Below are 26,694 nucleotides of genomic sequence, written 5' to 3'. Positions count from 1 at the left end.
AAATACTGATTTCATTCAGCCCTTCTTAAGGCTTTCTGGATTATTCCTTTCTCTCTCCCTCTCAACTCCCACAGTATGAGCCTACTAAATTGCTTGTGGCTCTCTGCCAGAAAAGCCATACTACTTACTTAGAAACCACAAGAGGCCCCTTCACATATACAATGGTTTAACTTTGATTAATTGAAAGAGGTATGAAGGTATGAAATTTGGCTGACAAATATAAACTGAAGTCCTTTAAATGTCAGGGACTACTGTTATGACAAAGGCTTATCAAGCTTCCACAAGTAGTTGCAAAGTAGATTTTCTGCTGAGTATGTGTTGTGGGAATGCGATGTGAGAAATGGGGCAGCAAAGATCAAGAGGATGGTTCTGTGCTGCAAATATGACATTGCAAAAGAGGCAAAATCTGGTGACCAAGAAAAGCACATATGTAGAAATGGGGAAATGGCACTTTCTGAACTGTACAGCAGGTTAAGTTTTAATCAGAATGAGTATACAATTCACTAGTGTCCACTGGAATTAAGAATGACTAATAAGCTGAAAGAACAGGACATGCCAGAGGAAAAAACTATTAGTATTTCATGACACTACTATCTGCAATAGCAGGTTTGACTCACAAATCCCTTTAGAATCCCACATTGAAATTGCAGTAAAGTCAGAATTTCAGTATAGGCTTAACTTTCCCAACGATATTTCATTAGGCACTTTTGGCCTCATCTCTATGTATCAAGGCCATTATTTCATAATTCCTCAGACAACAGTTTTCTAATTATTTCTTGCTCTGATGAAGCTCTTCAGCTGAACCAAAAGAAACACTTTCTATATTAATGATATGAATAGTGATATAAAACACAAAAGACTGGAATTTAAATAGGAACAAATAAGACTTTGTCCTTTCATCAAATCTCTCTAGTCTACAGATTTGTGCAGTCAGAAGAAACATTCAGACTTCTACATTTGGCATGAGTATGTGCAATTTCCCAGTAATCCTGTTTTGTTATTTATCAGTCCAGTTGCTACATGTTCAAACTACATTATTCCTTTCCCCTTCAAGTTTGATCTACGAGCCAAAATCTGGGGCTTTTTTATTTACCTATTAGAGCAGAATGTCCAAATAACGGACTCAGAAAGAAATAATAGTAGTCAAATAATTATCAAATAGCCCAAATAGCAGAAGATATTTCTTGGGTTTTGGCCAGCAGCATGTTGCAAATATTTCAGTTTGCATGTCCCTGCTATTATTACTAAGCCTGGGAAGAATCTGGACATCTATAAAACTCTTTAAAGAATATCATATCCTTTAAAGCAGAGCACAGCAAATACCTTAGTCAGTATCTGTGGTCAAGGAGTGATAACTGAAGGCTGGCCAAATGCTCTGATGGTGATTATGAAGCCATTGTTGAGATTCACGACGACAAAAACAAGAAGTTTCTAAGTTCCTCTGTGCCTTAAAGAGTCAGGGTGCTTAACTACAGCCCATCTCACCATACCTCTGTTAGGCAGGTAAGGACACTTTGTGGACAGATTTTAAATGACTCATCCAAGCTGGATGGGACTGACTGGCAGTGCTGGGACTATAACCCATCATTAAGGTCTCTGCCCTAACCACAATTGGTCATTTTCTCTTTCCATATGTTATAGAGGTAAAAACAAAAGAGTTATGAAAATAATTACTCTCTGTGTCCAGGACCTAATTTCCTGGCTTCACTTTTTATAATTAAGGCACATTCACAGATTAGTTCAGTGCATTTAAGGATTAAACAGCAATGAAATTTCACTCATTAAAATTCAGAATGTTTTATTTAGATAACATATAAGCAGAGATCTGATGGAAAATAATTAGGATCTGGTTAGAAAACAAGGCCAGAATACAGATATCTCTAGCAAGAGTTGTGCAAGTTTCTGCGTAAAATGCAAGACTCCAGCCTCAGACTATTATGAGTGATTTACATGTAATTCTCCTCCAAGGCTTGTCTACACAGCACAAAGCGGTGTCAGCACAACAAGATCCTGGCAATAATTCTAAATGAGATTTCTCATTTATTGGGAAAAGCACACAGCACTGCCAGCTTTTCTCCTGGGTAACTACATACACCTGAGATAAATCATGTACACCAGCTCAAGAATTCCAAACACAGCACTCCACTGCAGGGCACAAAACCTCCCTGCATAAAACACAAATGGCATTCCTGATGCCAAAAACCAGAAACAAATTATAGAAGTATATTTTTTCAAAATGCCATGGATTTACTCACACATGTATGTTTTCATGATCCATATTCATATGACATGCAAATGTATATTCATTTTGCTTCAGTCAGGAACAAGCAGCATGGTATGAGTACGTGTGGATGGGTACCATTCACTGGAGTGTGTATATAGAAATTTATGTGAAGGTCTGAAACCACTTGACAACTTATGCTGAAATTTGGCCCTTGTTTTCAGTATTTTAAATTACTGAAGAGATGCAAATATTCTGATGGGTGTTTATAGCTACACATAAAGGAAGATATAAGATGAATGTTTACAGTGTTACAAATGAATGGGGAATGGCATAGCCAGAATTCTTAATTTTGTATTTTATTTTATACAAGAGAAAGTAAACTACACTGAATAAAACTGTAGAGGAAATTACATTTTAGGGTACTTCTCTCATAATGCTGCTTCACAAGCAGGAAATTTCCCATTTATCTCATATTTATATAAAGATGTCTCTTCAATCTACCTTTACTATAATACCCCTCCCTTCTTGCAAGAGTTCTAATGAAAAATGCAAAAAATATTTCAGGATTTATCTTGCAATAAGCTGCTTTAAAATCTAGACCAATAGACAATTTCAGATAATGTCCACAGTTAAACTGCAGAAATTGTTTTGCAAATAAAATGTTCCTAACTTCAAGAACAGCGCAGTCTGTTGACCTTCAACATGCATGTCTGAATTTGAACATCTATCCTTTTGCATGGACAAGGGCTGTGGTTTACTGAATCACAGACAGAGGAGGGTGAGAGACCTGTTGTACTACCACTTAATCATTAAGCTTGACTATAATATCCCAAACTACTCTTAGAAATGAGTTAACTAGCAAGAGTCTGAAGAGAGCACAAATAAAGGCTACTCTTTTCACACACTGCTGCTTAGATGTTCACAGTTTGAAACACAACTTCTGTCAGGACATTTTCTTTCTTGAACATTTAACAGTTAAAAAAAAAATACAAATTACCAAAAGAAAGAAGTCATCTGTGACACTGGAGTTCAAATTTCCAAACTGAAAACTACTCTGAGTCAAAGCATCAGCAGGAGTCTTAGAATGCTAGACAGAAATAAACTAGGTAATAAAATGCCATTATATTCAGCAACGCACAAATCTTCTGGATCGACAAGCCTGGACTATTTTGTTAGAACAAAGGATGGTATTCTTTTAAATCTGCCCCTTAAAGGGAGAGTACCCAATTTAGTCCTGAGTTTACAGAATAGTTTCCAAGATTTTACATAGGCTTGGATTTACAGCAACAAGAAAACCAGAATAGGCTCAGAAATTGGATGTTAAAATAGTAATTTTGATTTGGACAAGAGCCTCATGAAGCAGTTTACTTCCTTTGGCATCTTGGTGAAAAGCTTTCTCTTCCATATGGGTCTTTTATCTTCCACTTTATGTTGTTCATCTACAGTTAGTCATGTCAACTATCAAAGAAAAAAATGAAACAAACTTGTCTGAGCTCCAAGTCTCTTTCATGATTATTTATTGGTGAAGAAAAACTTCAGGCACAAAAATAAATTTAATATACTTGTTAATTTCAACCATTTTCTCAAAGCAAATTTTAGGAGCTTTCACCGTATTGTAGTACTTAAAAGCATGAATCCTTGTGTTATGTATTATCCATAGAGGTTTCCTAACAAATATTACATCAGCTCCTTCAGACACAGAGCAGTATGAGAGAGATTCCAAATACCACTTTTCAGTCTTACTACCTGTTTAACAATTCCTTTTTTCTTTTTTTTTTTTTTTTTAGTAAAAATGAAACAAAAAAAGAGGGAAAAAATCCTATCATCTAGACAAATTTTTTTTTAAAGTTGAATAATAGACAGAAAAACCAAACCCAAGTTGGAAAAAAAATTATCCCAGATGAAATAATAAGACATACACTTAAAAAATTAAAAAAAAAAAATCAGAAAAAAAGCATTGAATCAAACTGTTTCCTGCAATGCTGGAGTTCCTTGATGTAGTGCAATTACTAAATATAGTATTTTACTAATCTCAGCAGGGTGCTGGCTAACTGCATGCCCGTCAGATGTTTTTAACGGCCACCCCCTGTGGAACAAATCTAAGGAGAGCATGAAAAACACCCACATTTAAAAAAGCCCCCTTGCTAGATCATTAAGGAAAGATAAAGGCCTGTACATTGGGATGTGATATATAACACAATCATTGTGCCAAGAAAACATATGTTTGATTAGCGCGCCTCAGGTTCATTAATCGCCGTGTCTGCCGCACAGCAGTGGTTACAGCTTCCTCCGTAGCTACTGCACCAAAGGGTAAAGACACTTGGTAGCTTAAAGACTGACAGTTCAGCAGTAAATCTTCAGCTATTCCAACATGCCTCTCTCGCACAGTTTGAATAGCAGCTGTATCATAGCCTTAAATCTTCATTAAAATACAGTCCTAGGGTTTAGACTACGAAATAAACCATTACTGCACCATAAATAGGCAACAGCAAGCAGACTAAAGGCATTGTCACAGCTTACTGCAGCAGTATTTCATGCTCCTGGCTACAGTAAGGCAGACACTTGACATCTACAAAACTAGCAAAGTACAAATAAAAAGGAAAAATATATTTGATATGGTTTCCAAAGACAATATATAAAATATCTGCTAAATGCAAAGCAATTATGAGCCAAAGAAGCTTGTACAGGTTTTTTTTTTCCTGCTATTTAGCTATCTGTATTCAGAGCTCCTGTTTCAGTGATTCATGAGAACTGGAAGGTCAAGCCATATATTATGCTCAGTCAAGCAAGGGAAACCCAGCTCTGTCCGACCTCTAGATGTGATGTTTGATTTCACAAAAGAGAAAGTCAGCTGCCATCATAGCATAGAGGATAATCAATGCAGTAAGGTGCTTATTGCTCACCTTCCATCTGTTAAATCTTAACCCAGGTATGTATTTATACAGGCAGTGCTCCTTTGCAGCACATGCAAAGTGAGCAGCTATGTTTACAATGGCCAGCACTGAGAGGTGGAAAAAGACCTGTTTGTCTGATAGGAAAGCTGAAATTCAGGAGATGGGACTTTCTATTAAAAAAAAAAAAAATCACACACATTGAAAACTACTTGGCCACCCTGTTCACTTCCTCTATTCCGTAAATAAGATACATATTTTTTTGTTGACATAGGAGAGAGTAGTTTAACTACACTGAGTTTAAACATTCAATACAACCTTCTCCCTAAATAATAATAAAAACGTGATAAAAACTAATAAATTAATTATTCAGAAATTAGCACAATGCAAAGCCCTACAAAATGATGTAAACTATAGTTGATACGGTTATTGCAGAAACAACTTGTCTGCCATACACAAAACAGGTAGATAGGGTGTTTCCAGAGAGAGGAACTTTAATTAATTTTATAATTCACAGTCAAAGGAAACATGAAAAAAACTGGCAATCCTGAGATCTCCTGTTTTTATCACATGGCCTAAAAAGTAGGAGGGAGGTGAGAGGGTGTGTTTTGCTAATAACATTCCCTGAGGATGAGCATGGTATGGAGCATTAGTGGATGAGCCTGTGTCTTGGGTACAACCTGAACAACTGATGACACAGAGAGGAACATAGTTTGGAAAGACAAAATTGCTTTAGTTTGAAGTAACTTTCTAGCAACAGCATGAATGGAAATAAGTTCTCAGGAACACTCTTTTTAAGGACTAAGGTTGTCACTGAAGTGATGAGTGAAGCAAACATTAATGATTCTCTGTTTACAAACTACGTGTGAAAGCCCCAAATGCTGTGTTAATGAAGGGAGAACAGGATCACTGTGAAACTGTGAATAGAAAATCAGCTCCTGAATTGGCTAAGAAATCTGATGCTGGTACAGACACTGATGTTGTGCACTAACCTAGAAATAGTGCAGTATGCATAAAGAACCACATTTCTTTAATTAAAACAAGAAATAATCATTTCACTTCCAAAAATTACCCTGCTCCATTGTGCTTTCAGTTTTGAATGAGACTGAAGGAGAAGATATCCAAATAAATGCTCTCTAAAAGCCTCAGCTTCCGTTACAGAGAAGAATAAACTCTAACTTGTCTCCTTTCTTCTTCTTCTTCACCTTTTCTTGTTGCTTCTCTTTTTAAGGGTTTTTTTCTTGAGAGCTGAATTCCCTTACTATAATTAAAACTAAACCCCAGTCTGCTATGAATTCACCACTGCACCTTCATATTTTTGCCAACTGAAACTTCCAGTCTTTCAAAGTTTGGGCTCTATTCCAAGCCAAGGTCTGTAGCTAAGTTATCAAGTCACATTAGGATTTACTGAGAAAGATTTTGGCAGAGAATGCAGTCCGGTGTGTTCAGTGCTAGCTGCAGTATTTTGAGAGATCCTTATAGCTTTTAAACTTTCTCATACATAAATCCCCTAAATTCTAAAATTGGCTATCAAAATATAACTCACATTTTTTCCACAGACCAAGTTACATGCAGGGATATGTGGGAGGATTTCAAACCCTTATTTGCAAGATGCCAAGAAGACAAGCTAAAATGTTACCAAGGTGACATCCACACTACACCTGAGGACCCACACACTGCCAGTAGCCAGTTATTCTCTGTTTGCCTTCTTTCCTTTCAGAAACTGAAACAAAGAAGAGGCACCTGGCTGTTTCTGGAGACAAGAAGAGCAAAACTTCAGCATTGGTGACTAAAGGGCTTGAAACAGGGAGAAAAGTAATGATGGCTGGAATAGAAGAAAGCTAGTTTAGATAGAATTCTGGACCAGCTAGTTGGATAACTAGTGCTAGATTTGCATTCGTTTTCCTAATTCTGCATAGAGTCAATTTGGAAACACTCTTTCTGCAGCAAACACTACCTCCTGCAGTATATTCTGTGAACAAACAGGCTATGTTTCCATATTGCATACCTTTCCTTGTGGAAACTCATGAGAATGATTTTTATGTTTCTTTTCTTGCAGAATGCTACCACCATTTTGACTTCCTTTAAGGTCAAAAATAGGATCATATGAACTAGATGGTGTGTAGTCCACAGAATCATTTCTGAAATAAATGGAAACTATAAAACCACTTCTTGTAGATCTACCTTGTCTCACTGCCATCAACTGTTGTGCTGCCTACCTTCCCTCAGAAGTTAGGTGATTAAGAAAACCTATAAACCAGAATGCAATGAAGTCCAGGTGCTTTGACTTTTACATGAGGCTCTCTCTGAAGATCAGTTCTTGCTATCACCTTGTTCTGGTTTATCTCTCCCTCTATTTCACATTCCCAACATATTTTCTTTCCTTTGGCTAGTCATATATAAATCAAGGTTTGGAGACCTAGAAGTCCCTTCCCATATAACACAACCATTTGATATCAAGCTGATGTTCAGTAGCAGGACTCCTGCAAGTTTCTGAGAGCCAAGTAAACTCAATTATCAGGTAGCTTGGATTTGTGCAAATAAGATATGTCCCTTAAATTGTCAAAAAAATTCTGCCTGACTTGCTGTCATTCTTGGAGAAAAGTTTTTTTCCCCTTTAAATACAACAAAAAATAGTAGTTGTCTTGAATAAATTAGTACATTTTGCAGGAAATAACCTGATAAAAGGTGTAAGCCCTCTTCCAAGCACAATGACCGTGAGTTCACATGGATAAAAGGAGCTTTCCTATTTCCTGACTCTGCCTGGTGGCACACAGTGGTGAAGTTGTTATTACTGGAGCATAAAAAGCTGTATCCAGTTTTGACTGGGATGGAGCTACTTTGCTTCATAGTAGCTTGCTTAGTGCTATGTTTTGGATTTACAACCACCAATACTTATTGCTGAGCTGTGCTCACACAAGGGCTCTTCTGCCTCTCACACCACCCCACTAGCAAGAAGGCTGGGGATGTGTAAGAAGCCAGGAGGGGACACACCCAGGACCCCAAATGAGCAGAGGGATATCCCACACCATATGGCATCAGGCTCAGCATACAAAGCTGGGGGATCAAGGAGGGAGAGGGGTGTTTGGAGTGATGGTGTTTGTCTTCACAAGTCACTGTTACGTGTGATGGAGCCCTGCTCTCCTGGGGATGACTGAACACCTGTCTGCCCAGGGGAAGTGATGAAGGAATGATTTATTTTGCTTTACTTGCATGTGTGACTTTTGCTTTCCTTATTAAACAGTCTATATCTCAACCCTTGAGTTTTTGCACTTTTACCCTTCTGGTTGTTCTCCCACATCCCACTGAAGGGGAGTAAGAGCAGCTGCATGGAGCTGAGCTGCCCATTGGGGTATAGCTGTAACAATCGCTTCTGGCCAGTGTGGGGCATGAGAGGTTAGAGATAACAACTGTTTTGATCAGCTGTACCAAAATTATATCTGTTTAGCTATTAATTGTCAGGCTCCTGTGCTTGCCATAGGGCTTGCTTGCCTGGATGTAGGTTACCAGTACTCACTAGTGACTGCTTTTTGCTTCTGTTCTTTCCTTTTCTCCTTATCATCCTATTTTGTTCTGCCTGGGAACATACTGACTGATAGGAATGGGCTGGCAGACAGACAGGGCACTGCTCCCACTCCTATGCTGGACAGGCTGGAACTCAAGCTTCACAAGACTGTGACTGTGGCTAAAATCATGATGGTACAACCCAAAAACATACATGGCCATGGAGGAGTCTACACCAGAGCAGGTACTGCCCTGAAAAGGGAGAGTGGCCTATGGATATTGCCATTCTGGAGCAGCTACATCCCCAAAGGATCGTGGTCTGCAGACAAGTCCACACTGCCCCATGTGGATTGTGGGTCTGTGTGTAATCTTAAACTGGAGGAGAGACAAGAGGAGGAGTCCATTGCAATGCTGAATCCTATGGTCTGGTCCAAAGGGATGAGGCCTGAAGATTGTAATGGAGACACCTTTAAATTCTTGTAACCCAGGATGTGAGTTGCATGTCATAAATTACTATAGCAGGAACCCCTTGTTGCTAGCCAGGCTAGGAGCAAAGGGAGGAGTTTGCTGCAAACTCTATTATGTTTTCTTGTTAAGCCCTATAATCTGGCCCAAAGGAACCAGAGGTGGAGACTGTCACGGGAATACTTTTAAACTGTTGTAAACCAGGATGTGAGTAGCATGCTATGGAAATTAGCACATCTGGAACCATCTGAACCAATGGAGGACAAACCTCCCAAGATGTGGAAGTGCAACAGTGGCCCAACCTGAGCTGCCTTTGGTGCCCAGTAACTCCATGCATCACACCACCTCTCCTGTCCTGAGTGAACTGATTGAACACAGATGGAATAACAGATTGAATGCACATGGACTAAATGGACATTTTGTGGACTTTTAAAGGGGTGATCCACAGACTAAAGTAATGATTTCTGTGTATATCTTCCAGGATGGGAAAGAGGAGGTGTTTAATGAGGGAGAATCTGTCAGATAATGTGGGACCTGAGCACAGTATCAATAGTATTGAATAAAGGGTTTTGTCTGGGATGGAGCTAATTTGCTTCATTAAAAGCATGTATAGTGCTAAGTTTTGGATTTGTGACCAAAACACTGTTGATAACATACTGGTACTTTAGCTGTTGCTGAGCAGGGTTTGCACAGCACCAAGGCCTTTTCTGCTCCTCACCCCATCCCATTAGTGAACAGTCCAGGGGTGCACAAGGAGCTGGGAGGGGACGGGGCCAGGACAGCTGACCCCAAGTGACCAAAGGGATATCGCACTCCTATGACATCCTGCTCAGTGATAAAAACTGGGGAGAGGAGGAGGGGGACATTCAGCATTATGGCACTTGTGTTCCCAAGTCACCGTCACACGTGATGGAGCCCTGCTTGCAGGAGGTGGCTGAACATCTGCCTGCCCACAGGAAGTGGTGAATGAATTCCTTGTTTTGCTTTGCTTGCACACACAGCTTTTGTCTTCATCTCAGCTCCTGAGTTTTATCACTCATGCCCTTCTGATTCTTTCCCTTATCCCACCAGGGGGGAAAGAGTGAGCAGCTGTGTGGGGCTTAAGCTGCCGACCAGAGTTAACCCACAACAAAAGCCTATAGTAATTGGAACACCAGGCAATGGTTTGGTAATTGGTGAAAGTGCAAACTTCCCATTAGAAAAAAATCCCCACAGCTTTTAGAAGACACAGAAACTGAGATAATGAGGGCTTTGTCAACCATTTCTAAAGGTGTTTATACTCCCTGAGGGTAAGAGACCAACATTGCTGTTGAGATTATTGTAGTGGCCATTGAGCATGGCACAGTACAAGCACACTGTAGATAATACCCTTCTGCCAAAAGCCAGGCTTTAATACTTCTGGGGAAGACAAAGCACAACATCATTCCACACATCATTTTACAAAAACTGATCTGACCAATGAGCAGGAACAGTGATCGTACACCTGACTAAGATCTCAGGCACCAGGACAGGAAACAAAAGCCCAACTCCACTGCTTGTTTTACAGAAGCAAGTACTGATAATATATGGCAGCACAATCACTCTCAAGCTACTTGAAGGGAGTTAAAGAATAAAGTGATCATTATATTTTTAATATAAATTCAATAATTCCCACTACCCTTTGACTGTTAACACTAAGGCAAATCAGCTGATCACAGTTCCCTTTGGGCCTGACTACACTGCTATTTTAGAATAATTTCACTAATATTTGCAGTCTGGTCATTCCTGTTGGGAAAGAAGTCCCCAATGGTTCTGGGGGTGTTGGAAGGGAAGGGGCTAGACGTACAGTTACATACATAGAATTACAGGGGTCTTGGCTTCAAATGTGGACAAATAAATACTGTGTTTAACAGTCTTATTTCAAAAGTATTCTTCTCTAAAACAATCCTGCAAACATTTCCACTTTTTAATATCCTAATTTTCCCTGATTTTTGGAGATAGGATCTTCAAAGAGCCATTTATCTGAAAACATTTTGTGGACGTAGCTGTTTTACATTAATGATTCAAAGAAGCTTGATGCTGTAATTTCAAAAGCTGCCTTTAATTATTATTTGGGTTTTCCACTTTGAACAAGTGATGAGACTTTTGTATTCTTCAGCACTAGCCCATTTTCTGGGATTCCAATCCCAAGCTGACAGTGGCCACAAACTGTGTCCGCAGCCAACACATTCAAGGACAGAACAGCATCATCTGGACTTACATTCTTGTTTTTAGCACTTGCTGCATTTTCTCTCTTTGGCTTTATCTGGAGATTTGCTAAAACACACCTCTGATTTATTCATTTGCAAGGAGCTTTGAAAATACACTCTCCCTGGAAGCTAACACTGTAACTACAACTATCTTCATTATAATAAATTCAGTGCACAGAATCCTTCTATCAAAAAAAAAAAGAGTAAACAGCCCAAGTTTGCAAAACTGTATGTAGGGTGCCCCAACTAGCAAGTGAAGTGGAGGTTAGGTACCTAATCTTCACAGATGTTTATGAAAATCTCAAGCAGTTTCTACCTTTTTGGATTATTTTACAGCTTTAAATGACTTTCTATTACCATCCATTGGGCCTGTGTCAGTTTTGAAAATGGTATTTAGGTGCTTTTAAAAAATCTGACCTGCTTGGAGAAATCATCAAGTATGTAAAGATCAGACCCAAACTACAGGTCTTTCCTTGAAATCCACTGAGGGTTGAATTTCTCTGAAATTCTCCTCACATGCATACCTCAGTAGTGAGATCCAAGCACTCCTACACCGATTTCCAAATCCAACCTCCACAAAGTGTTTTGTTTTGTTTAAGGCCACTGTAGAGAAAGGTTTGAGCTCAGTGTCAACCCTAATACAAGTGTAGAAGTTTAATTTCAGTCTAGTCCTGCCAACAATTCAAACCCAGGCACTGGAATGTATGAGCCACAAGTAAACCTGACTCCAGAGCATCTAGCAAGACCTCTCCTGTGTGTGCAGCCATTCAGAAATGTGTGCCATTGGGAAAAGGAGAAACATTTAGCAATGCCACACAATAAAACATTCAAGTATCCATGTATAAAATGGAACAGTAACGAGTAAACAAATGTGGAGGGGAAAAGAAAATTGTGTAACCATTGCAATCAAAGGAGAATATCACACAGAAACTATATCCTGTGTGAGGTTTTGTTATGGAGCCACTATGGAGGAAAAGTTAAGAGCTCCAAGCCCTGCCAATGTAGGAAGCCAAATATGCCAACAGCCACCTACTGGGACTGATTGTGGGCACTGAATCCTGGCATTTTACATTTTCTTCTGATCTTTGTTTCGTGGAAATTCACAGTGGAATTTCCTACTGGACTACCTGCAACTTGTGTTTTGCTTCAGTAAAAACTGGAGGCTCAAGTTATACATGTGTAAACAGCTTCTCTAAATGTTTCCAATTAAACAAACTCTCTGAATAATTTACTGCACTTAAATGGTCAGCAGAAATAACTGTAACTTTCCTAGTCTGGTTACAGAACAATGGCCAAAATACCATACAGTCACTTAAAAATAACAATTTTACCAAAGCTGAATTTTCCTTTAAACCATTTCCAGGCAAAGTCTGCAAAACAATTAACTGGGTAGATAGTATTCATAAATACTAAGCAAGCACTAAAATGCTTTATTCAGAGTTTGTAAAGGCTTGCTTGAAGAATTTGTGTTTAATTATCACAGGTAATTTGAAGCCTGACCTTTGAAAGTATCCAAGCTAAACACCTGTTCTTCAGTAACACTGAGCTGCTGCATATCAATTACAAATGTCTTTAGAATAATAAATCATAAAGAATGAAAATGCAACTTTTTACTACTTAACTATACATTGGTCCCAATTACTTAATATTAAGAGCTTACAATAGAACATAGCTGAGATCATATACAAACAGTTTAGAAGAACTTAAGTTAAATAAATGTGTTTTAAAGACGTGTCCCCTGCAGCTAAAGCAGTTCAAGAAAACCATTCAAATAAGCAAATAACATTGTTTACATTTACAAATGAAACATCATATGAGTATTTATTGATTTTTTTAAAAAATTCAAAAAATACATTGTAACAGCACAGAATGTATACGTTCTTCAATGAAAGACAAAACTATGGTTATCATCTGGACCAGAATACAAATACATGCTAACAATTTAAAAATAATTTTGGGTCATTCAGGAAACATGAAATAAGCTAGCTGTTTGGAAATACAGTAGTCTTCTCCTTTAGTAAATATGCCTGAGAAAGTTAACCTGTAAAGAAATCGGCTTTTAAACTCTAAAACACAAAGAGCTTTCTAGGCTGAAATGGTGAAGAGACTTGTGATATGCACCTGACAGGCCACTGAGCCATTTCCCACAGAGATTCTGTTCACTGCTCCACCTCAGCTCAGCCACCCAGCAGTGGCAGAGTTACACATCAATACCAGGCTTATTCAAGTGAGGTGTTAAAAAGCATGCTAAGATGATGTAAAACCATCAGTTACATACACAGTGGATAGATGTTAATAATCAAGATTCTGTACCAAATTCCTTGCTTTGTATTAAGGCCAAGTAAAAAGTAGTAGTCTGGTTCATGGATGAAAAGGATTATATATTTTGGCTCAAGGTAAGACACTTTAAAAACAGTTTCTACAAAAAAAAAAAAAAAACAACAACAACAAAAAAAAAAACTGAACAGGACTGAACATGACTAATTAATTTACAGTAATAATAGGCAGGTAGGACCCAAAACAGTAACATAAATTGTGCATCGGTTCTATGAAAATAAACCATTACTAGGAGACACAAGCAATCTGACAACATGTGAAAGTGAGCAGTGAAAACTTTGTGGATTGAATTTCTTTTCCTCAGAATTCATCTGTTTCTACTGCAGGCAGGTAACAAATGGAACTCAGGAAAACTGAATTCCTATTAGCAGCTTAACTCTACTACAGTAAGGCTGAGGCTATTACTGTTTCTTTCATTAAGAGACATTCAAATGAACGAAGCAAAAATGACATTTTAAAAATGAAGACCAAAAGAAAGCTGAATGTATATTTTAGACAAAAGTGTTAGGTCAAATCCACAACTGCTGATATCTGATCTAAGAAAAAGTAATTTAACTACACTGCTTATACCAACAGAACATCTGACACTATTTCTTAAATTCTAGCAGCTTTTTTAAAATCACTGAACAACTGCATACTTTGTAAATTACATGGGCTTTGACAAAAACTTCATTATCAGGCATGCAAAAGGAACTTCCCATTTTTAGAATTTAGTTACATGATCAAATTACATATGCTAAAGCATACGAAACCAACTCTTCAAATGGAGCAAATTCACAATTGTGAAAAGGGAAAAAACTCCAGACAAAACAAAAAGTCAAAGGAAAAACCTATGACAGAAAAAAGTATATTTCTACATTTATCTATGGTGGTTCAACACAGCAAAATGAGCCACTATCCATATACGTGTGTAATTCTGCATGTAATGGGATAGGGAAGCGGCTTCCTTTTCCCAATATCCATTCCACAGAAATGACTGGATGTACTACAGAGGCTTCCAATATCCTATGAAATACAGGGTACTTGGCATTGCTGGATAATATTCAACGACTCATGCACTGAGCCAGCATGGTTCATCTTAAATTCTTGAGTATTGACTGTGATGGCAAAAACATTGCTCTGACACCAGCCTGGCTTCTAGGTTGCACCTGCTGAACAGAACACCATTCTCAAGTGTCCTGGTTCCAGCCAGGAAAGGGTTAACTTTTGCAGTAGCCAGGAGGAGGCGTGACTAGGACCTGGAGGTTATTCTATAACACCTCACATCACTGCTGCAGAAAGGGAATCTCTTCAGGGGAGAAAGGTTTCCCTTCTGGTCGAGTAGTGTGACAGAGGGAGTGGTTGGGTATTGCCTATTGGTGGGGGGTTCTGTGTGATTCTTGTACTCTCTGTCATTAATATTGGTCAAATTCTTATCTCATGGCTGTTTTAAATAAGTTGTTCTTGTCTCAACCTGTGATCTTTGCCTTTTGCGCCTCCAGTTTTCCTCTCCATCCCATTTAAGGGGTGGGAGGAGGGAGAAGGAGGAATGAGTGAGTGGCGTGTGGTTTGGAGAGTCTCAGTGGGAACACTAAACTGGGGAGTACCATTCCTAAATCACTACAGCCTTATTGGGCACCCCGTGTGTGGCATCAAGGGTTGAGGTAACAACAGATCTGTCCAGAGCAGCTTGGAAACAAATTCAATCTAAGCATTTGTTGCATTAACTTCACAGCCACTGGTCACAATGTTGCTTGGTCTGTTCATGTGGTTGTGGTACCTAACCCTGTATTCACATATTCCCCTATATTCCTATATGTGGTCCTCGTGATGTTCTTTCCAGAGCAAGGGAGAGGGATTGGAGTTGCTTTTTTGCTGTATTATGGGATATCAGTCTATGGCTGCTCAAGTGCTGCTCTCCTACTTTTACTTTAGGCACTGTCTTTGGGAGTCAATTAATAATCATATTCAGTCTGTAGGGGGAACAGGGGAGGATGATTTTCCCCAGTCTTTCACCTCCTTCTCCTCCTTCAGCTGTTACAACAGCTTTTGAGAATTTTGCATTTCCCTTGGATGTTAAGGCAAGCATGTTCCTGCTGCTAAGACTCACTGGTCTCCTCAGTCCATACCATGTAACGAGTCAAGAAACAGATTTCTAGGAAGTTCATTCCGAGATCTGCCCCAAGGGTGGATACTCATGAGTGGCATGAAATGTGGCAAAAAATGAAGCAGTTTTTTTTGAAATTTTCTGCTCCAGTGGTTTGGAAGTTCATCCCTGAACAACTACAGAATCCTGCTAAAGTGACAGAATATTTGCAAGGAGCATGCTGTGGCAGCTCAAGAAAGGGGCAACTTATTGTAGTGTGCTGGGCCTGGCTACTCTTTACTGGACACAGTTACAATACTAGACAGCACCCTCAGGGGAAAGAGGAAGAAAACAGACATACAGGCACTGTGGCCTGATTTGCAGGTGAACCCAAGGAACCACCTCTGCCAGTTAGTTGCCCCTATACAGAAGAAATCCAAATCAGCTCACTTAGTGATGGATAAAGAGGAAGTAGAGCCCTTACAACAGGAGGAAGAAGCAGGACCAGAGATAATCACCTCATCCCTATTCCCAGGTGTACTGGGTTTGCATGGCCTAGGTTTGGGGGGGGCTGGGCAGAGGGGCTACGAGGGTGGCTTCTGTGAGAAGTTGCCAGAAGCTTTCTCCATGTCCAGCAGAGTCAATCCCTGGCAGTTCCAAAGATGGATGTGCTGCTGGCCAAGGCTGGGCCAATTAGAAATGGTGGTAATACCTCTGAGAAAACATATTTAAGAAGAAAGATAAATAAAAAACTTGTGCAGTTGAAATTGTGGCTGGAAAAGTGTGGAGTGAGAACATGTACAAAAAGCTCTGCAGACATCAAGGTCAGTGCAGAAGGAGGGGCAGGAGGTTCTCCAGGCACCGGAGCTGGGATTCCTCTGCAGCCCATGGTGATGACCATGGTGAAGCAGCTCTGCCCCTGCAGCCCACAGAGATCCATGGGGATGCAGAGATCTGCCTGCAGCCTGTGGAGGAGCCTCACACCAGAACAGGTGGGTGCCTGAGAGGAGGCTGTGAGCCCATGAGAGACTCTGCAGGGAGGGGCCCTGCTCCTACACTGGAGCAGCCTGGCCTTGAAGGACTGCACTGCATGGAACAATCGCCCATGCTGCAGCAGTTTGGGCATGGACTGTTGCCTGTGGGATGGACTCACGTTGCAGCAGTTTGGGGAGGACTGCAGCTCACGAGATGGACTCATGTTGGAGAAGTTCATGAAGAAGAGTCTCCTGTGGCAGGAACCCCACAGTGCAGCAGGGGAACAACTCTTCTCTCTGGGCAGTGGGAGAAGCCACAGCTGATGAACTGACCAAAACCCCCACTCCCTGTCTCCCTTCACTGTCAGTGAGAAGGAAGGAGGGGTGAGGATATGAGATGAGATAATATTTTGCTGAAGCCAAAATGCTGTTAAGTGAAAGTTGATGATTCTGTGTGGTGTTGTTTGTGGTATGGATTTATTCTGGTTGGTTTGTTGGGTGTTGCTGGGAGGCGGATGGAGTTAAGACCTGAGCAAAAGGAAGCAGGATGAAACACGACAGGACAGAAAAGTAGGTGGCTGGGAGATAATGCAAGTCCCTGAGTACTCAGCCAATGGGAAAGGGGTCAGGGACGCCCCCTAGATGGGAAAAGGATATGCTTTGTAGCCATTCTGTTGGAGGGTATGTGTGTTGGGCTCTAAGGGAGAGAGGTACACATCCAACTCAGTTACATCATTACTAATAAACAGTTTTCTTTTGCTTTGACAAAAATTTGTCCCCATTTAATTGTATCTAAATGTTAGTTCATTTGTAACAAGGGGAAGGTGTTTTCAAGATTCTTACTGAATTTCTCATTTTCTGCTCTGATTTTGTTAGTAATAGATTCAATGCATATCTCTAAGTTGATATGCATTTGGGGAGTACCAATTTTGCCCATGATGGTATTTGATGAATGATCTCTCCCAGTCCTTACCTCAACCCATGGACCCTTCACTGTATTTTCTCTCCCCCATCCAGCTGCAAAGGAGTGAGCAGCTTTGGTGGATGTATTTGACCATTACACCAGGGGAGCAAAAATATGTCAGCCACCAGCCAGGAGAGCCCCTGATGACATGTCTGCTCCAATGTTGGGACATTGTGTCCCATAGTATGAAACTAGGTGGTAATAAAGCAAAGCAACTGGAATCCCTGTCACAAGATGCAGGTATTGACAAAAGGATTGGGAAGGGGACAGAAACTCTCAGCCTTTGGAAGTGACTCCTGCCAAGCAGAGGGAAGGGTGGTCTCTCAAGGATGATCTAATGGTGTGGTGGAATGCCATGGAGAAAGGTATCCAGTATCTGAGAGCATTAGCTGTGCTAGAGGTACTTTAGAGATTCAAATAAAGAGCAGTCCTCTGTAGCTGCAGATGAGGTTCAGTGCACACAGTTCACGTGGTGGAAGTTTGTGCAGAGCACGCCATCATCATACACCATTGCCATTAATGGCAATGGAAAGAGGAGAACAAACAGTGTTTCAGGTGACTACCTGACTCTGGCAATATGAAGATCATGGTTTTTCCTCCCTATCAACTTGCACCTCAGCTGTGGAACGACTGTCAAAGATGGCAAACAGATTTGAAAGACTTGAACAACCTAGAGAAGACATGTCCCAAGGCCCAGAGTCCTTGCTATTGGTAGCAATCACCCACCTGCTCAAGAGGAAGGGTACACACCATAAGGTAACCTGTGGTTTTACTTGCATGACCATGGAGAGGACATGAGGAAGTGGAATGGAAAACCCACCTGTGCCCTAGCAGCATGGGTACATGAGTTGAGAGGAAAAACAACTACCACAGAAAATCCTTCAAGGATAAGTTTCCAGTTTCTACTCCAGTTTCCAGTAGACAAATCCCCAGACAAAACAGGAGGGCTGATGTTGCTTCTAATGCACTTGAAGTACTTTCAGTTCAAATTTGTGAGCAACAAATACCATGACCAGAACTGGAGGTGTCCTGCCTCCAGCAAGGCAGAGGAAAGGGACAATCGGATCTCTTGGATTGTGTGGATCTGGTGTCTTGGCACACAAGACCTACAGGAGTTTAAGGCTTTAGTTGAGACCCACACCAGAGCACAATGTACCCTCATGCTACCAAGATCTGTAGGGGCAGAATCCATCTCTGCTTCTGGGGTAACAGGGGATCCCACAAGCTGCCTATACTGGAAGGTGTACTGAACCTGACTGGGTATAGTGAGAGACTGGAGGGGATTGCTTGCTCAAAACATTCTGTGTGTGTGTGTGTGGGTGGGCAAAGGGGCAGGTTGGGCCTTGCCCTGGTGAGGCAATGCCCTGCTCCATGCACCCCATCCTCTAGAGCCTGGATCCCAGCTCCATCGTGACTCCCAATCACAGGCACACTGGAGGCAATGCTCCTCCTCCTGTCTCTGAAGCCCCTAACCCAGCTCCTGAGTGGCTGCCAAACCAGATGTCTCACCTGGAGGAAAGGCCCAGGAACACCAAAGGCTAGTTAAGCCAGGACACCAGGCAAGCATATGTCTTGACCCTACCTTCCCTTGGATTTTTTATCAGCTAGAAGACTGCTGGAAACCAGCAGTGGTAGCCATATTCATTATTTTCTGCATCTTTTCTCTCTTTCTCTTTCCTCTCCTTCTTATAATGCCTTCTTCTCAAAGTTTGAGTAACTTAAATTTGGGTTGGTTGGAGTTTGCTAAGTTGGTCAGACTTAGAGTTTGCTAAGTTAAGCCTTTGCAAAACATTTTATGTTGACTGAATGTTGTTCTAAACTTTTGCCAAAGTTCTCTGATTTTCTGAAATTTGCCAGTAAAATTTGTGTTGTTTTCATCTCTTGAGAATACCTTGTTGGTATTTCTTCCTTGTATCTAATTCATGGTACATAAAAAACCTGCAAGCCCTTTTAAAAGATTTGTCGAGTGAGTTCTGGGGTCTTACACGAATGAATGTTAAAACCACCCCATTGTGATGGGCCAGAGGTCTTGTACATCCTTGGCATAGACTACCTCAGCAGTGGGTATTTCAAGTACCCAAATGGACATGCAGTACACCTGGAACCAACTGCCCAGGGGTGAAAGCACATTCCTACAATTTGCCATGGAATGATTCAGACTACACTGGAAAAGAGTGAGGCTTCTTAACACTTCCAATATATTGATGACATTACTGTGTGGGGCAACCAAGCAGAGGAAGTTTTTGAGAAAGGGGAGAAGATAATCCAAATCCTCCTGAAGGCTGGTTTTGCCTTAATGCAAAGTAAGGTCAAGGAACCTGCCAGGAAATCCAGGCGTTAGGAATAAAATGGTAAGATGGATGTCATCAGATTCTCATGGCCATGGTCAACAAAACAGCATCTATGTCTCCATCAACCAGCAAGAAGGAAATGCAGGTTTTCCTAGGAGCTGTGGGCTTCTGGAGAATGTATATTCCAAACCTCAGGTCAAAAGCCTTCTATAGGTTATGATGCAGAAGAATAATTATCTTAAGCAGAGTCCTGAAAAATAAGCTTCTGAACAACTGAAGGAAGAGATTGTTCATGCAGTAGCTCTTGGGTCAGTCAGGACAAGACAAGATGTGAAAACTGTGCTCCATACTGCAGCTGGGGAGAATGGTCCTTCCTGGAGTCTCTGCAAAAAAGTACCAGGGGACACTGGAGGATGACTCCTGGGATTCTGGAGTTGGGGATAAAAAGGATCCAAGGCCTGCTACACAGCAACTGAAAAAGGAATGCTGGCATCTTATGAAGGGTTCAAGCTGCTTCAGAAGTGATTGGCACTGAAGCACAGCTTCTTCTGTCACCCCAACTACCAGTGCTGGGCTTTTTCTTTCAAGAGGAATTATCTTCCACACATCATGCCACTGATGCTACATAGAGTGAGTGAACTGAGCTGATGATACAGTGAGCTTGAATAGGAAACACCAAAAGCTCAGGGATCTTGGAAGTTTGGAAGTCTTAATGAACTAGCATAAAGGTGACCATTTTTTATTAACATCAGAAGAGGAGGAAGAAAAGGTGACATGTGCTGAGGAGACCCCACCATATTATCAGCTACCAGAAACAAAAAAGTGATACACTTTCTTCACTGACAGATCCTGCTGTATTGTAGGGATACATCAAAAATGGAAAACTGCCACATGGACTGCTGTACAGCTAGTCACAGGAGCTGAGGGAAAAGGTGGATCAAGTCAGGCTGCAGAGCTGAAAGCCTCTAGCTGGCTTTTAATATCATTCAACAAGAGAAATGCCCAGCGCTCTGCCTCTGCACTGACTCATGGATGGTGACAAATGCTCTCTGGGGGTGGCTGGATCAATGGAGAAAGGCCAACTGGCAGCATGGAGGTAAACCCATCTGGGCTCCTGGAGGAACAACCATTGACTAGGGAAATGATACCTCTGCTTATATATATGTATATACATATATATATAGTTGGATCTGGGCATGTAGTGGCATATAGTGTAGGATTTGGGCATGCTATAGATGGTACAGAACAGGATAATGCCTTGGTTCTGGCCAGGACAGGGTTAATTTTTGCAATTGCTAGGAAGGGCCATGGCTAGAACCTGGATATTATTCCGTTATACCACCTCATGTCATCGCCAGGTTTGAGGGAGGGAGTCTCTTCCAGTCGAGTAAGCGTGGCAGAGGGCATACTCAGGTTATGGCTGTTCTCAGGGGGTTTCCATGGGAATTGATCGTTTCTTCTACCCTCTGTCATTAGCACTGTTGCTGTTACTCTTTGTTTTCTTATCCCACTGCTGTTTCTAGTAAATTGTTCTTATCGCAACCCATGACATTTACCTTTTTTGTTTCCAGTTCTCCTCTCTAGGAGGGGAGGGGAGAGTGAGTGAGTGGCAGTGGTTTGGAGAGTGTCACTGGGACACTAAATTGGATAGTACCATTCCTAAACCAAAACATCACGTTACATTTAAGAGGTAAAGGGTGGGAAGCAAAAAAACCACTTTAATGACCTGGCCTAGAAGACAAATGCAAAGGTAAGGTGGTGCATCAGTAGCTTCTAGATCAGAGTTGAAGGGAGAAACCAAGAGGTGAAGACTCTCAAAGAAGTGCAAGTTAAAAGCATAATTTAAGCCTGTAATTATTTAAGGAGAAGAGACATAGGAGAGAAAGATGGGCTGCAGTAAGATAAGTGTAAGTTGGAAATCTGTATCTCCTGGACCCAGAAACTGCCTCAGACACCAGCTAATTTTACAAGATAAGTTACATGCATGCCCACATTCAAGAGGGCAAGAGCGAAACCTTGATGGCAACGCTATGATTCTGGCTGAAGAGCTTCATTTTCCCCCTCCCATACCTGAAAGCCTTGAATCCTTGCCAAATATTCCAGCTGTTTTGAAGGCTGCACTGTAGAACAGGGGGAAGTAGGAGATACTCCTTTTAGACCTATGGCTTCGGCAGTTGGGGACGTTCCATTCATGAGAAGTTCCCTGGCAATGGTGGCCGTGCTATTTGTGGTAGGAGATATGCTGAAGAAAGAGCTGGAAGTCTGGCTCATTTCTTTGGATGACATATAGCTTACAGTGGTACCAGGGGCTGATTTGTTGCGGCTTGCTTCCATCTCTTGATATACATCAGGAGAGAGATGGAGTATTCCCTTTGGTGCTGAAAACAAAACCAAAGATCATTTTCATTAGTTTAGAATGGGTTTGACATGTAGACAATTTTAATTAACATATTTTACAGTGAAAAACAAAGCAAGAATTTAGAAACAGTATATTTTTTTTACAGTAACTGTAAATGAAGTCACCCAATATATTTAGAAACAAAGCAGATCTGAAGGGGCCCTCTTCTTCCTCTTCCCCAACTCTTTTTAAAATGGTACAAACCCTAACTTTAAAACTAAACTGTGGCTAGCATAGAACACACAGTATGAACAAAAAATATTTGAAGACCTACAGTGAGAACAGATGTTACTTCAAAATAGTAGCACAATCATTATTTCCCTACATTCTTCCACCTCATATCTGATACAATAATTTAGGCTGTTTTTTCGCAAATAATTGAAACTAGTCTATATAAGCACTGTTGCCACCAGGAGTAATTTAGTTTTTTTCTCTCACTTACAGCTGGTGTTTGTACTCCCTAGCTGCTCTATTGCCAGCACCAGCACCTGTAGGACCATGTAGGGATATTCATGAGAATGAGCTGCTGGAGGCAAAGGAAGGGCAGTGTGGTTCCTTGCAGTAGCAGCAATGCCTCGAGTGCTGGCTCAAAGTGTTTGCTGAATCACAAGGGCAGCCTGTGGTTAAAAAATCTTAAATTTCCCTGCAGCCATGCTTACAGTGCTAATGACTCTGATGTGGCTGACTGCTCTGCAGTGAAGAGGAATTTATTTATTTCTTTATTTAGCTGCATATCCTATAGTTTTCATCCTATAGTTTTCAAATAGTTACTTGCCTTTGAGGACGTTTATACTGAAAACAGAAAGAATATATGTGTCCTACTTAATATCAATAGGAGTTAAGGTAAACATTAAAATAGCTAGATTTATTTTTATGAAGAACTTTTAAATATTTCCAGTGAGATGTAAATTAGGGATAATTTATCTACATTTAAACATTTTGAATACCTGTTTAGAAAATATCTCAATCCTAAACTTGCTTGGAAACAGAAATACATATTTTATCAGTTTTGCTGATAGTCCTGTGCATGGAAATGTGCAGAATTAAGTCTGAAGTTTGCTAGTTTTCTTACACAATCAAACATTTTTTTGAAACACAAATAACCAGTTGGCTGATACTAGAGGGAAACCTTTTTCTTATTATTAATGCATCAGTAAATGAGTTTGAAATGTGTAATTTCATATTAAGAACATACTTTAATCTTCTAGCATATAATATGAGTGAACCTGAGCCATATGGCATTTCATTCTAGGGATAATAAACCTGTTTGTTAACTGATTTAGTAATCCCAAGAGAAATCAAAGGGTTCAATGTTTAATTCATTTGCAGTACATATTAAATTAATCTCAGAAAGTAGAATAAATTCAAAGAGGAGGAAATTAATTTCCAGTATGTAGGAAAGATTCCCTTAATCCTAGAAGTGCAAGCAGTACTTTTAAATAAAATGTCTACCACAAGGAGAAGACTCAAAAAATATTACCTGTAATTAATATCCTCATTTTCAACTACATGGTGAAAATGGAACTTCCTCACTGCCGACTCAGCAAACTGCTTACAGGTGAATCTTTTAATTGATTTACTCATACATTTGGCTTTTAAATTCACATTGCTTTTAGAAATCTGGAACATCTGCTATATAATTTACAAAGACGTATCTGTTATTCACCTGATTGCTCTCCCCACCTACCTCCTAGGGAGTCTGGTTGGATCCTGAACATTAATGCTTTTACCTAGTTTAGAACTGGCTCCAAAGGCAGTAGACTGAACTCCAGAGCTGAACTCTAGAGCTAAGCACAAATTCAAGACAACTCTACTAGGAAAGATGGAGGATAGGATCCCTAAAATATCTTTTTGTCCATCTGGGACAATTTCAAACATAATCTAATAGATAAACAACTGTGTAAATACATAGCATTATTTTATGGCACACTACATGAGAAGAGAGACTTTACACACTTTTCCTGAGGCTGTAACCTCCAAGGTCTACCTCTGCCTGTATTTTTAAAGTCTTACACAAGACATAAGATTAATGAAAATTGAAAAAAAAAAAGATAATACGGATCTTGATAGTTGACATTAGGTTACAAAACCAAACAGCAGTAAAAATACTGAGTGGCAGGTGTTCACCACCTCCTAAGAACTGCCCACTGTAAATCCGATTTCCCACGAATATTTCAGAAACAGAAATGTAAACTGAACAAAAGATAAAACAGTCTACTTGTTTAGAAATAACATGATATTAGCTCCCCCAATAAATTTTAGAAAAACATAGTACAATGTTAACTTTATAAAAAGTTTAAAGAAGTTTAAAATCAAGTCCAGTGCTGCAGATGTCTGTTCCATTGATGTAATATTACTTAAAACAAACATTTTACATGCTTTCTCAGCCATTTCACTGTTTTTACATGATCCACCCAAATATCTAACTGCTGTCTGGAACAATGGTTTGGAATACTTCCAGATTACTAAGCTTTCTAAATGTTAAAATAACTAATATGCAGCATATGATGAATAGAAAGATATTGAGCAGAGTATAGCAAATGCTCTTAAAGTACTGACTTTAATGGTGATGTTAAATTAATAATAGTACTTTTACACTTTGCAACACCTTACTGCTAAAGACTTCAAAGTGCTTTATAAGCAATAATTAATTTAAATCATACATTGGCCCTGAGAGGCAGATATTATATTACCATCATTGATTATCTCTGGAAACAAAGTAATGTAATATTCTAGACATTACATTAATGTAGTTGCAAGATATTAACTTTTTATATTCAGGGCCTATGTTTCATGAAGCTTCTTACAAACATGTTTTTAAAAGCCAATAAAAACTTGGTCTCTTTGAAAACTTCTATAAAACATATTAATTGTAATTCATTATGTATTTTTAATGTATTACTGAGGTTATTTTATGTATCATTCTTCACCATTGCCTGCTTACTTCAATTCTGCTGTATTACAGGAAAGTGTATAAATAGATTTAGTTACACTAGTAGAGTTATCAAATGACAAGGGATACAACAACAACAGAGGATTAAGTGCAAGAACAAAAGAACCCTTCAGAAATTATCTTAATTTGTCTTCTAATAATCAGTTGATTAAAAAGCAGGGGAAAAAGAAATACTATCCTCTAACACATTTATGCATTGCAGGAGAACATCTCCAGGCAAACATTTTCATTTTTTTTTATTTTTCATCTAAGAAAAACTTTTGTGTCCACTAAATATTTATCCCATCCAAGCTTCACCATACTCCACAGGAAGAATTGTAATTACTAGGAGTATCAGGATCTATAATAGACCAACAACACTGCACCTTCTGGTGGACATTAACTTAGAGGCACATTTATGAAACATGTTAAAATAATTTCCATTTACATTATTTAAACCTGTGGGCAAATGCATTACAAAAATATGCAGGCTAGCTATGCAATGTAATCACTAACATTTTAAAAAACATGTCTTACTCATCATTGGCAGTAATTGTTTGCAGTCTCTCACAATCTTCTGAAGTCTATGAAAACACACCAAAGACCTTTCTTACCTAAGAATAAATTTCTTCATTTTCCATTGTTTACTTCTGCTGTCACATACTAGATAATGGCAAAATAGCTAAAAGGCAAATGTATGAATAAGATACAAGATGGCCCAGTGATCCTTCATGTGCTTTGCCTGGAAATGTAATCGCAGCGCTTTGATTTCACCTTTTTTTCCCAGCAGCCATAATAGAGATAATCCCTGAATATTCTGTTTGAGTGATATTATTTTTATCCCTAACCCTTTCTGTTCAGTGTCCCCTGGGCTGGGAAGACATGAGGACATTTCTACAAATGGGTCCTCCACTTTCTGGGGTTTGTGGTAAACAAAACTAACCATTAGAAAAACCGTCTGCATGGGTAATGGGATGAAGAACAATGACTGACAATATTACTAACAAGCCTCAATGTAATAAGACTGCAAAAATGGAATTTGCTGATACAGGAACAGTGACAAGCTACCCCACAGCAGTGGGCTACTAAATTAAGAAAAGTTCAGAGTGATGACAGCATTTGCCTGCACACTCAGAGCTCTTAGAGCCTACACAGGTACCTATTTCCAATTTTCTGTTTCTGTCAGGAAGATCAGAAAACATGCGAAGTTGAGGTTTCAATTTTATCATTCAACTACACAAGATGGCCTACAGAATCAGGCTTGTGTTGTCAATCTACCTTTCTCTTCTATACTTAATCAGGAGTGTAGGGATACTCTTCCTCTGCCTTCACTCAATGACTTCTCTGGTTCAGGGGCACTCACTGACTTTTCACATTTTTACTTGGTCTAAGCCACAACTTTATTCTTCCTTGGATAATAC

The 26,694-nt window shown here is 39.9% G+C and overlaps 1 protein-coding gene across 5 annotated transcripts in view; it reads right to left on the bottom strand.

Annotated features, from left to right (window-relative positions):
• Window positions 1–26,694, bottom strand: part of STAU2 (staufen double-stranded RNA binding protein 2) — a 169,313-nt gene that overhangs the window by 61,596 nt on the left and 81,023 nt on the right. For all 5 annotated transcript variants that reach the window (XM_021530598.2, XM_021530601.2, XM_021530600.2 and 2 more), the window contains exon 12: window positions 22,014–22,321. In XM_021530598.2, coding sequence (XP_021386273.1) covers window positions 22,014–22,321 — 308 coding nt within the window. The remainder of the gene's footprint in view (window positions 1–22,013; window positions 22,322–26,694) is intronic.

Source organism: Lonchura striata, chromosome 1 (assembly GCF_046129695.1).
Source record: "Lonchura striata isolate bLonStr1 chromosome 1, bLonStr1.mat, whole genome shotgun sequence".
In the NCBI taxonomy this organism is placed as follows: domain Eukaryota; kingdom Metazoa; phylum Chordata; class Aves; order Passeriformes; family Estrildidae; genus Lonchura; species Lonchura striata.
This window is presented reverse-complemented; position numbering and strand designations above follow the sequence as displayed.